This window comes from Bos mutus, chromosome 18 (assembly GCF_027580195.1).
Source record: "Bos mutus isolate GX-2022 chromosome 18, NWIPB_WYAK_1.1, whole genome shotgun sequence".
NCBI lineage: Eukaryota > Metazoa > Chordata > Mammalia > Artiodactyla > Bovidae > Bos > Bos mutus.
Window position 1 is genome coordinate 7,962,066 of NC_091634.1, and position 12,796 is coordinate 7,974,861.

The following is a 12,796-nucleotide window of genomic DNA, read 5'->3' on the forward strand; positions in this document are numbered from 1 at the left end:
TTGTGGGTCAGACCCAGCCTGTCCAAGATGCTTCCGCCTTCTTGGGAAATCTGACTGCTTTCCTTAAGGATCTGAGACTCTCAGCCTCAAGAAAGGGACAGTGGTATGGAGACCTTTCCAGTATTCCCTTTCCCCATTCAAAACTTCCTTATGGAGTCTGCCATTTTTTTCAGACTTAACCTTCAGTTAATTTTCTGTTCAATAGAAGCGTATTTTATCTTCTTTCTTCTAATATAGCCCCCATTCTCTTTTCTATTGCTCTGCTTTCTTTTCTTTCATTTCTTTTACTCATTAGTATCACTTATTGCTCTCCAATACTGTTTCACTGTCCGTCTTTTTGTTTCCATTTAAAACCATATCACATTTTCTTTATTGTATTTTGACTTTCAGTGTATTATTAGCAGCTATTTGAAAATTCCATATGGTCCATGTATCAGCTAATATCACCCTTTATTTACGTTTTCTTTTGTCTCTGTTCTCTTCATTTGGGTTGTGCTTCATTACTCCGTCGTGTCCAACTCTGTGAGACCCCATGGACTGTAGCCCGCCAGACTCCTCTGTCCCTGGAATTCTCCAGGCAAGAATACTGGAGTGGGTTGCCATTTCCTTCCTCCAGGAGATCTTCCCAAACCCAGGGATCGAACACACATCTCCCGTGTCTCCTGCATTTGCAGACAGGTTCTTTACTGAACCAGGGGGGAAGCCCTTTCTCTACATTTAGTTGCTGTAAATTTACATGTGATAAAATTTGCCTCTTAGTTTCACTTCATTCCTTTTCCAGCCATCAGTATGTCTCACCTTTGTTTTTCTATTTTAAGATTTTATTTTTAATAGATAATACCTTTTGTTATTGTATTTTTATGGATAATGTCATTTATCTCAAATTATTTTACATAATTTTCAATTAAAATGCTTTAATCACATGTAGACAAATATACACCATTGTTTCCTCTTAGAAGTTTTACATATTTCTAATCACACATTAACTCCTAGATTTAACAGATTTTATGCTATATTAATAGCACTTTAAATTGCACTTAAAAACTGTTTTTATGTTCGCACATAGAAATCCAAAAAAAATTTTTTTACTGACTTTGCTTTCAGTAATCCTGAAAATCACTCTTAAATAGTCCAATAATTCAATAATAACCAATAATATTGGTTTCCTTCTTTAAATTTATATATTGTCAATGACAAAAAGTCTTCCTTCTTCACTTTCTTTCTTTACAGTAAAGGCCATGAAATCTGAAAAAATGAGGAATAGAAGGAGTGAGAGAAAATATTTTTACTTAGTGCCGATCTCAAATGTAAAGCTTTTCTTATGTAGCCTGAATTAGGAGTCTTGTCATTGTTGATGCTTTTGTCAGGGTAAGATTATTCCTTTCCATTGTTAATACCTAAATATTTCTATCATAAATATATGTTGAATATCTTAAATTTTATCATACGATCTTCTGCATATATTAAAGTGATCATCTACTTTTGTTCTTTTAGCCTACTAGTTTGGGTAATCATGCAGATGAAGTTTCAACTGTTCAGCTTATCTTTATGTTCAGATAAACCTTTGATTAAGTGCTTGCTGTTTTAATGCACTGTAAACATAATTTTACAGTTATTCTGTAACTTTTTTTGAAGTTTTTGCTTATGTAATAGAGTTGGCCTTGTCTTTTTCATACTTTGTTATTTTTTTGCTTCCAAAGTTATGTTAAGCCCATAATATGATTGATGGAATATTCTGTTATTCTCCCCTTAGCAGTGGTTCATAGATGTTATTTATATCTGCTGTGTTTGGCACACTTCAACATCGAAACATTCTTCGGTATATCTTCTGGATGAGTTTTTCCTACTGATCAGTGTTATCATGAGGAACTTTATATACTTATGTCTTTCTATTATGTCAATATATTTGGGGGGTAAGTTAAAGTCTTCTGGAATTTTGTCCCCCAGTCTCCTAAATTTCCAAATTTACTGGCATAGATAACGGTGTCGTTGTTGTTCCGTTGCTAAGTCACGTTGGACTCTTTGAGACCTCCTGGACTGCAGCATGCCAGGCTCCCCTGTCCTTCACCATCTCCCAGAGCTTGCTCAAACTCATGTCCACTGAGTCCGTGATGCCTTCCAACCATCTCTTCCTCTGTCACCCTCTTCTCCGTTGGCTTTCAATCTTTCTCAGCATCAGGGTCTTTTCCAGTGAGTTGGCTCGATGATTGTAATATCATGTTATTTTTCTAGTATTTGTCAACTTCTCCGTCCTAGCAACATTTTTTAATTCTAATATTATTTGTGAATTCTCCATTTTTTAGACCTAATTCTATATCAGAGATTCTCAAGAATTCCTGGAATTGAGGGTCTGGAAGTGACACATCTTGGCCTGAAATACAGAAGAGTTAAACATTCCTACCCCTTACCTTGACACTGAACTGTCAATCCTTATATCCTTTCACAGCCTCCATTGTGTATAACTTCACAATATAATTGATTTTATTTTAAACCTGGTTGACCCCATTATAGTGTATAAAACATCCATCTCATAATGTTTCCAAGTGAAGTGATCTGGGGACTTTTCTTCATATTTCAAATTAGTATTGGGTTCATGGGGAACTCATTGCTTTTCATGCTTTGTGTGTGTATCTTCTTAGATAAAAATCACCTGAAAAAACCCATAGATTTGATCTGTATACATCTGACCTCGGTCAATGCTTTGACCATCTTGTTCAAGTTGATACCAGACATTGTGTCATCCTTCGGAGTAAAACATTTTCTGGATGATGTTGGCTGTAAGGCCACTTTGTACATATATAGAGTTACCCGGGGTCTTTCCATCTGTACCACTGCTCTCCTGAGTGGGTACCAAGCCATCACTATCAGTCCTATTCATTCGAGGTGGGCGTGGCTTAGATCTAAACTCTCTACGTGCATTTACTCCTCTTTCCTTTTCTTCTGGATCACCAACATGCTCATCTATAGCTACATCATTGAAACTGTAGAAGCCAATCACAATGTCACGATTGTTGGTTTGGAGTATTCGACACTACACTGCCAAACGAGTCAGTTGAGACAGAATCATTCGGTTGCATTTGGAAGTGTCGTAATAATTCGAGATCTCCTCTTTGTGATCCTCATGATGTGGTCCAGTCTCTACACCGTGAATCTCCTCTACAAACACCGCCAAAGGGCCCAGCACATTCACAGCCCCAGCCTCTCTCCCCAGTCATCTCCTGAAATCAAAGCCACCCACACTATTCTTTTGCTGGTAAGTTGCTTCGTTTTCTTTCATTGCTCAAACAACTTCATTGTCTTCTATGTGTTTCATAAACCTGAGAAAGATTCAAGACTGAAGAGAATTACTGGGATATTTTCATCCTGCTACCCAACCGTCTGTCCTTTTGTGCTGCTGAAAAACAGTAAGATTACTTCCAAATTGACTTCTTCCCTCTCCAAGCTGAGAATCATCTTTTCTTGAAAGATATCCAATAGATGGTCTCATATCCACAACTTCCTGTGACAACCAAAGAGTCTCTATAATTTACAGAAGGAAAAAAAATGCTGTGTGGCTCTTGAACTCTGAAATGGGGCTGAGTATGAATTGAGACAAGTTCTCCATTAAAAAATACATACAGACTGGAAGTCTTATAATGAAAAAGAGCACATCAATATGAAATTAATAATTTCCATACTGACTACTTGTTTGCAATGCTGCTGCTAAGTCACTTCAGTCGTGTCCGACTCCGTGTGACTCCAGAGACGGCAGCCCACGAGCACCACCTCCGCAGCCACCCACCCACCCATGTCCCTGGGACTCTCCAGGCAAGAACACTGGAGTGGGTTGCCATTTCCTTCTCCAATGCATGAAAGTGAAAAGTAAAAGTGAAGTCGCTCAGTTGTGTCCGACTCTTCGAGACCCCATGGACTGTAGCCTACCAGGCTCCTCCGTCCATGGGATTTTCCAGGCAAGAGTACTGGAGTGGGGTGCCATCGCCTTCTCCGCTTGTTTACAATATTTTGAGTTAAAATGCATATTACAATGTGATTAAAACTAACTTTATCTGCTTGATTTTGCTCTATTGAAAATGTGGCTGCTACCTTGCTCAACCAACTCTGGGAATATAGTAAGTCGCCTACATACAAAACCTGCATGTTGTGAACTCTCAAAGATGTGGGTGTTGTGTGTAATCATGTCCAATCACATAAGTTAGTTCACATAGCTGGAGTACATTGTCTCTTGCACACATTCTCTGTAAGTGGTTGTGTTTTGCGTCCTTTACTGGACAGTACTACGTAGAGTTCTGTGGTACAGTACCTTTAATTCAAGCCAGATCTACAAGAGGATGACTTCACTGAACTCCCTGGTGTGCCACGAGGAGCTTACTAATGAAACTGATGAAGACCTGATGGAATCAGAAGCCCGGAGAAAGGACAACGAGAGACAAGAGGAAGAAGAACTCACTGAAGAACCGAAGAGATTCATGATGCAGGAAAGGGGAAGGGGATTTTCTTCATTCCAGGAGGCACTGTTTGTGTTTTGAAGCACGGGACCTGAACGGAGAATGGTACAGGGAGGTTGCGTCAGCTGTTCAGAATGCAATCCAGTACTGCCGTGTCATCTATGAGGAGAAAAAAAAAAGAGAGAGCTGCGAACCAGACATCACCAGATCGTTTCTTCATGGGAGTAGATAAAATTGAATCCAGCAAGGAACCAGAATCTGTGCCATCAACGTCAGGAGTGGGTGAATTTGTGGCTTGCCCTCTGTCTCCTATTGCTGATGTCCCTTCAGCTCTGCCATCCCCCACCACGTCTCTCTCCTCCGGTTAGTGATTCTTCTGTCCTGTTCACTCGGTGCCAGCCCCTGTATGCCAGCTGCTGTACTGCACTACTGTACTTTTTGAGGTTCTCTAAGATTAAAAAAGTTTTCTGTATTTTTAGTGTCTGGTTTTTTATGTATTATTTGTGTGAAAAGTATTATAGATCTATTACGGCACAGTACTATACAGACAATTGCATCGTCGACTTAAAAAAAAACAGTCACCAACTAAAAGTTGACAGTTATGTTTTATTCGGTGGGAATTCTTAGGACTTCAAGCCTGGGAGGCAGCATCTCAAATGACACTGAGAGAACTGCTCTGAGGAGGCAAGGGGACGACCCAGGTCATACAGAGGTTTTGCAACAAAGGGCAGGTAGTCAGAACATCAAATGATTATTGTTATTTAAGGAAAACCAGATATTCCAAGTGAAGGAATTCAGCGCTTTTTTATGCATGGGAAGACACAAGATGACCACATGACCTCATTATCACATTGATGTTTTAGTTATAAGGAAAGCCGAAACAGCCAAAGGGTCACCTAAGAGGCTACACCTGGGAGCAGCTGTGATTTGGTCAAAGTTATTACCATGTAAATTTACACCGCATAATACCAGTGTGTTGGGTTTCAATGTGGGCACTTTCTGCCCTGGAATGAGATTTATAAACTTTCCTCTTGGCTTTGAAAGGGAAAAAAAAAAGTCTCTGTTAAAGGTCCTCTGCAAAGTCCTTCTCAAGAATATTAAGTGGCTCACATGGGCATGTACGACAGTTCTTCAAATGTCACAGCCACTGCCCAGCACCCCTCATGCCTTCAGGCCTTAGACTTGCACTGTCCAGGATGGCAGCAAGTAGACACCGGTGGCTATTTAAATGGAAATTGATTTAAATTCAGTGAGCTTAAATAGTCACTTATGTTTTGGTGATCTCTGAATAAGATCTGTACCTGAGTTAACAGAATCTTATGAGAATCAATTTCCTGGTTATTGGGAGTATGCTGGGGCTTCCCAGGTGGCTCAGTGGTAAAAACAAAAACAAAAACCCGGCCTGCCAGTGCAGGAGACACAGGTTCAATCTCTGGGTCGGGGAGATCCCCTGGAGAAGAAAATGGAAACCCACTCAGTATTCTTGCCTGGGAAACCCTATGGACAAAGGAGCCTGGCGGGCTACAGTCCAAGGGGTCGCAAAGAATCGGACAGGACTGAGCATGCACGCAGGTACATGGTGCCAGGAAGGCTAAGATGGTATCCATGGCAGGGAGCTGGGTGAAGGGTACATGGGAAAGCTCTGTGCTAATCTTTGCAACTTCTTGTGAGTCTAAAGGACTGCAAACTAAAAAGTTACACCCCTCCAAAAAAATCACGTCCACAGGGGCACTAACCAGGTTTCAAACGCTCAGAGGAACCACAGGGGCCTGGTGCTAAGACACTGGACACCTAGATGCACAGTGTTTCTGCAGAGATGCTATTGGACGGCGCTGTCCGAAACCCGGCGTCCACTGGACCGGGTTTCCTCCCATTCCAGCTCTGGAGCCCTCGTTGGCCTCCTCGCGGCCCCACACCCCACCCTCACCCATCCGGGTGCACGCTCTGATGCTGCAGCAGGTTGCTGGGATGCGCGAAGCCCTTGCCACAGAGACCACACTTGTAGGGCGTGTCTCCCGTGTGCAGCCTCTCGTGGACTGCGCGGTAGTTCAGGTCTTTGAAGTGCCTGGGGCAGAAGCGACAGGCGTGGGGGCGCACAGGGCTGTGCACCCGGCGATGCTGCAGGAGCAGCGAGGGCCTGGAGAAGGCTTTGCCGCAGGCGTCGCAGGGGTAGGGCCGCTCGCCTGTGTGCGTGCGCCGGTGGATGGCAAGGTAGGACGATTGCTTGAAAGCCTTGCCGCACGTGGCGCACCGGTAGGGCCGCTCCCCTGAATGCACGCGGCGGTGAGAGGCCAGCGCGTTGGACTGCTTGAAGGCCTTGGCGCACAGCGGGCACACGAAGGGCCGATCGCCCGTGTGCACGCGCTCGTGCACCCGCAGGCTGTGACTGTGGGTGAAGCGCTTGCCGCACACCCCGCACGCGTGCAGCTTGTCCACGCAGTGCTGCCGCCGGTGGAGAAGCAGGGCCGGCCCTGCCGCGAAGGCCTTGCCGCAGTCCGGGCAGGGGAAGGGCCTCGAGGGAGCGTGCAGCGGCTCGTGGCGATGCAGCTCGTAGGGGGTCTTGAAGCGCTTCGGGCAGGACTGGCAGGGGAAGGGACGCTCGCCGGTGTGGATGCGGCGGTGCTCCTAGGGACGGGGAGAGCATAGGGAGTGAGGACACGCATCTCTGCACGACACTCCTCTCCAGACAGATTCACCCCTAGTCCTCCTAGGTCTCCGGGAAAGAGATTAGGTTAAAGTATACATTTGTTGTGGTTCAGTTGCTGATTCACGCCCGACTCTTTGGCGACCCCATGGACTGTAGCCCGCACGCCCCTCTGTCCATGGGATTTCCCAGGCAAGCATACTGGAGCGGGTTGCCATTCCCTTCTCCAGGGGCTCTTTCTTCCCAACCCAATTGAACTCCCGCCTCCTGTTTGGCAGGTGAATTCTTTCCCACTGAGCCATCAGGGAAGCCCATGAAGGTACACATACCAATTGTTTAAGCATTTTTTAAAACTACAAATCAAACTATCAAATGAAATAAGTTCCTCCTTCTCCTTAACAAATAGACCTTCACCATGATCTAGAAGCCTAGGTTCGAATTCACAATTTTTGGAATCCTCAGAATTGCACACTAGAACTCGGTGGCCCAGGTCAGCTGGCAGGGGCTTCTCAGGCCTCAGGGGATATTGCACCCACAGATGGATAGCCCTGCCCAGATGCCCAAGCCTCCCTGCCTCCCTTCCAGGCTAGAGGGGTTATGCCTTCTAGAGGGGGGCAAAGTGCACCTGGGGATGGTGGATCTGGAGACAGCCCTGGAAGCAGCCTTAGGGCTCCTTGGGCAAATAATTTCAGGTTCCCTGGTCTCAATGGACGTAAGTTTGAGCAAACACCGGAAGATAGTGAAGGACGGGGAAGCCTGGCGTGCTGCACTCCATGGAGTCGCAGAGTCAGACTCTACTGAGCAGCTGAACAACATCTGGTTCAACGCCCTGCCCCGCCCCTTTCTACAGGCCCCGCCCATCTCTGGACACCTCACCCATCCCCGTTCAGCCCTACCCCTTTTCTGCAGGCCCCGCCTCCTTTGGCCCCGCCCCGCGGACCGCACCTGTAGGTTGCTGGCTCGCTTGAAGCGCTTGCCGCAGGCGTCGCAGCCGTGCGGCCGCTCGTCGCTGTGCACCAGCCGGTGACTCTTGCAGTCCGAGTGGCGTTTGAAGGCGGCCGCGCACAGGCCACAGCGGAAGGGCCGCGCGGCCGTGTGCACCACCTCGTGGCTCAGCAGCTCCCACGCGCGCTTGAAGGCCTTCCCGCAGGCGGCGCAGCTGAATCGCCTGGGCCGCGCCAGCCCCTCCCAGCCCTCAGAGCCGGCGCGGAGCAAGCCTGGCCCCCTCTTCTCGGAGTGCTCCTCCACGGAACCGTCGGGCACCAGGCGCGCGGTCGAGTACGCCCCGTGCTCGTCGATGAGCTGCACCAGGGTCCCCGACTCTGCCTCGGCTCCTCCGGGCGCCTGGGAGAGGTGGAGACAGGGCACAGTCCTAGGGTCATCCGCCCCCTCTCCCCCGATTCCACAGCTGCCTAGGCATGACCGTGGCTTGAAACTGCAACTGTCTGATCTGCAAAATGGGCAGATAACGGGACCTCCCTCCTGGAGCGGCGGCGATGCGGGTCAAATGGGTTATGATTGAAGTCCTGTCCCCTCACTCCACGCCTGGCCCTTCTGATGCCTTCATCTGAGGAAAAGGCAGCTTCTTCCTTTCCAAGTGCTCGGGGCAAAAACCTGCCACCTCTTTCTCACACACCTTCATCTAATCCCTTATTAAGCCTGTTGGCGCCAACTTGAAAATACATCCAGAATTGGACCACATCTCATCACCTCCACAGACAGCACCCTCTTATGAGCCCAATCACCTCTTGCCCGTGCGGCGTGCTCAGTCGTGTCCGACTCTTTGTGACCCTATGGACCGTAGCCCACCAGGCTTCTCTGTCCATGGGGTTCTCCTGGCAAGAATACTGGAGTGGGTTGCCGTGCCTTCCTCCAAGGGATCTTCCCGACCCAGGGATCGAACTCGCGTCTCTTATGTCTTCTGCACTCGCAGGCGGGCTCTTTACCGCTGGTGCCACCTGGGAAGTCCCATCTCTTGCCCGGGTTACTGCAATTGTCTGCTCTCTCGGTTCCCTGCCTCAAACTCCAATCCCCAGGTCTGTTCCCCACGCGGCCGCCAGAGGGCGCCTGTTAACACCTACGTGAGCTCACGTCGGTTCTCCGCTCAGTGCCCTGAAGAGTCCACACCAAGACCCAGGAGGCCCTGCACGACCCGCCTGCGTTCCCCCTTTGACCTCATCTCTCCTGTCTCCCCTAGGCCCACCAGGCTCTGGCCACACCCAAAGCCTCCTCAAGGGAGTTGGTGCCTGGGACCCTTTTCCCCTCCCTCACCTTGATCGGGTCTTTGGTCTAATGTCACTTCTCCCCGAGACCTTTCCTTCTCATCAAGCCAGGAGGTGTTAGACCTGGGGATCAAACTCATTGCTGCTTGAACCTCTATGCCGACTGAGACCCAGCCCCTGGGGTGGGGTCTCACCTCTTCTTCTGGGTCCTCAGCATCCTCAGGGTGTGTCCTCAGGTGAGATGGATCAAACCCCAGACAGTCTGGGGGTTCTCCGGGATCCACTTCTCCATCTCCCGGCTTCATGAGGTGGAGTCTGTCCCTGATCAGCTCTTGGGCTCTGGATGCTGAAGGGAGGGTGAGGCAGGGCTGCTACAGGTCAACTCCTAGTGGTGAGGAGGCAAAGGGGGCTGAGGAAGAAAGAAGGGAGGGACAGGGAGGGTTTTCTCCACGCTGCTGGTGTTGAAAGGGAGAACTCCTCAGAGTTCTCATCTGCCCTGGGGGTGGCGGGGGTGGCAAGGAAGGCCTTTTCTCTCCAATACCCTCCTCGGAACAATGGCAGACATTCCCATGGCCTCCGCCACCAACTACACACTGTACTCTCCCTCGCCACAGCCCTGAAACCGGTGTCCTCGCCCAGCCTAGCTCCCGGGCCTCCCTGCCTCCGGTCTCTCCTCTCCAGTCCATTTCGCACACGGCCCTAGGCAGGTCTTTCTACACCCAGAGCTGATCTTGCCTGTCTCCGGCTCACAACCCGCCCAGGGCTCCGCAGTACCGTGGGACGGCGTCAGGCCCCTCAGCCTGGCCGTCCGGGCCCCTCTGATATGTCCCCCGCATCCTCTCCAGCATCACTCTCGATATGTTTGCCCGCGGACCTTACATTCCATAACTGGCAGACCCTCCTTCTGCAAGTAGGTCCTTGACTCTTCCGTCAATGGGGCGTTTGCACCTGTTGTTCACCCACATCTCAGAGCCTCTGTTCTCTGTCAGAATTCAACTCCTGCCTCGAAGCACAATTCAAACCTGTTACCTGCACATCCATTCACCCTGACCCTCCCCATTCATACACACAGAGATCACTCCCAAACATGGCCCAAATTTCTCCAAACAATGGTCTCTCCCAACCATTCATTCCCCTCATTCGGACACACAATGAACTCGCCTACCCCAACTCCCACCTTCGCACCCAATAAACTCGCCCACCCAGAGGCCCCGCCTGCTTTTTTTTGACAAAGGTCTTCCAGGCCCCGCCCCCTTGACACAGTCTCCTGAAGGCCTCCCCGCTCCTCCTCCGTATGGACCCCCTTTTCCCCCTCCCCCCATTTTTTCTTGACCTGGGAGACAAAGGCCTCATCTGCTGAATGGTCCCTACTACCCCACCCCTCTGCTGGAAACTTGGTATGTCCTGGAGTGGTGGAAGAGAACGAGAATCGGGCGAGACCATTACCCGAGCGGGGAGGGGTGCGAAGTATAAAGGGAGTCCCTTCAACTAGGACTGAGCGGACCTCGGGCTCCCCCAGTGCCTTTCAGATTCGACCCGTATCTTCCCAAACTTCGTCGGCTCACCTTTCGGTTCAGGTATATTGCGGATTCACAGGAGTCTGCATCCACAATAGGAATGGAGGCAGCGGCCCATCCCCCACCCGAATGCGCATGCGCAGTGCATTTCTGGTACAGTGGCTGGTTTTTATCTGGAGATTAACAAGGGGTTTTTCTCTCCCTCAGTAACTTCACTGCTGCTAAGTCACTTCAGTCGTGTCCGACTCTGTGCGACCCCATAGACGACAGCCCACCCGGCTCTGCCGTCCCTGGGATTCTTCAGTTCTTGCCTGAAGAACACTGGAGTGGGTTGCCATTTCCTTCTCCATTGCGTGAAAGTGAAGTCGCTCTGTCGCGTCCGACTCGTAGCGACCCCATGGACTGCAGCCTACCAGGCTCCTCCATCCATGGGACTTTCTAGGCAAGAGTACTGGAGTGGCTTGCCATTGCCTTCTCCGAGTAACTTCACTAATCTCCACTTAACATCAAACCACTGCTTCAGTCTCTCAAAAAGAAACGAGGAGGGCAGATATATAGTAATAACCAATTGCTGATGTGCTTAACATCCGCTAAATATAAGCACAGCATTCTCATTTTTCAAAACAGCCTTGGGGCATTACTATTAGCCCCATTTTCCACATGAAGAAACTGAGGCTCAGATAGGAGCCTCAACAAATGCGTGACAGCCGTATTGGTGGCCTGCTGTGTATGACTCCATTCAGACATTCTTTGCTAAAATGAGAGCCATTGAAAGTGCAGGGGTGGAGGTTGAGCAGGGAACTACCCTCCTCTCTGCTGTGTGTCCTTAGGAAAGTCATTGAACCTCTATGATTTAATTTCCCCAGCTGGAAAGCCATCACGATAGCCACCTCCTTGAGTGTTTGGGGTGATCTTGTAGGTAAACCACCTGGCACAATGAGGGCTGATTAAATATCGGCATGGGGGCAGGCACAGGATTTTGATGAGGGAAGAAGGCCAACTGTGAAGAGAGGTCTGTACTATCTACACAGAGAAGAGTTACTGCTACCCTTTCTTTACTACAAAGAACACAGGCCCACAGTCTCAAATGGCCTTCTTCAGCAGACTGGGTTTCAAACCATATTTTTGGAACCCTAGGGTTCTTCCCGGGTTCATGAGACCAAGCTTGGGGGTGGAGCAAGGGGGCAGGACCCTGTGTATACCAACTCCTGCTTTAACTTCAGTGATAATTTTGATGATGACAGGCAGTCTTCCAAACACATTGCATGTATTATTCCTTAGTTATTCTTCAAACTTATCAGATGGATACTACTATTATTTCCATTTACAGATGAGGAGACTGAGGCACTGGGCATTTAATAATCCTGCAAATAGCAATGAGTTCCAGGGAACATCCCAAGTCCTCCTCTACCACCCCCATATTTGTGTGTCTTTTTGTTTGTTTGCTTTGTTCATACATTTTCTTTTAAAAGTTTTTTATTTTTACTTTTCAGTTGGAGCACACATTCATTTTCTAATGTAACACTTATGTCCCAATTCCTTAACACTTGAATTCCTGGTATCAGTTCCTCTTCTATGTCCCCCAACTCTACTATGACTCTAACACTCCTAATCTCCCCTGTAATACCACAGCTCTCAAATTCTGAATCGCCTCCATTCGTTTAATCAACAAAATTTATGGAGTGTCCCCTTTGTGCCAGGCACTCTTCTGGGCACTGGAATTTTTCATGGTAAATAGCACAAGACCTCCCCCTAGTGGGGAAGATGAGCAATTAAAAGATAAATGCTGCTGCTGCTGCTGCTAAGTCGCTTCAGTCGTGTCCGACTCTGTGCGACCCCAGAGACGGCAACAATATACTTTTTTAGATTCTGATAAAACTTCTGTAAGAAATAATACAGGGAGATAGGATAGTTGCTGGTGGTAGGAAGAGGGTGGTGGGCTACTTTAAATAGGGCTGTCCAGGGCAT

General features: G+C 48.4%; 2 protein-coding genes across 6 annotated transcripts; one reads left to right on the forward strand and one right to left on the reverse strand.

The window, feature by feature from the left end:
* Nucleotides 1-2,533: 2,533 nt before the first annotated feature.
* On the forward strand, nt 2,534-3,463 carry LOC102287239 (vomeronasal type-1 receptor 2-like). The gene has a single exon (XM_005895398.2). It carries the CDS (start codon nt 2,534-2,536, stop codon nt 3,461-3,463), a length of 930 nt encoding a protein of 309 aa, XP_005895460.2.
* Nucleotides 3,464-5,045: 1,582 nt separating this feature from the next.
* Nucleotides 5,046-11,269, reverse strand: LOC106700821 (zinc finger protein 34). 5 transcript variants are annotated; one of them, XM_014478114.2, is made up of 5 exons: nt 10,877-11,269; nt 10,191-10,310; nt 9,506-9,657; nt 8,035-8,433; nt 5,046-7,070 (listed from the first exon to the last, which is right to left on the reverse strand). In XM_014478114.2, exons 2-5 carry the CDS (start codon nt 10,195-10,197, stop codon nt 6,369-6,371), a joined length of 1,260 nt encoding a protein of 419 aa, XP_014333600.1. In that variant the 5' UTR covers nt 10,198-10,310; nt 10,877-11,269; the 3' UTR covers nt 5,046-6,368. The 5 variants fall into 5 exon arrangements, with proteins under 5 accessions (XP_014333600.1, XP_070242909.1, XP_070242911.1 ...); XM_070386808.1 differs by having other exon boundaries at nt 10,191-10,314; XM_070386810.1 differs by having other exon boundaries at nt 9,506-9,696; nt 10,191-10,314.
* Between the last annotated feature and the right edge of the window lie 1,527 nt (nt 11,270-12,796).

Bases quoted from the DNA above. Each gene is read 5' to 3' on its own strand.
- LOC102287239 (XM_005895398.2), top strand. From the start codon at position 2,534: ATGTTTCCAAGTGAAGTGATCTGGGGACTTTTCTTCATATTTCAAATT.
- LOC106700821 (XM_014478114.2), bottom strand. The intron at 8,434-9,505 runs GTGAGACCCCAC...CACCTCTCCCAG, and splicing joins CTGAGGACCCAGAAGAAGAG to GCGCCCGGAGGAGCCGAGGC. The intron at 7,071-8,034 runs GTGCGGTCCGCG...CCCCGTCCCTAG, and splicing joins AGCGAGCCAGCAACCTACAG to GAGCACCGCCGCATCCACAC.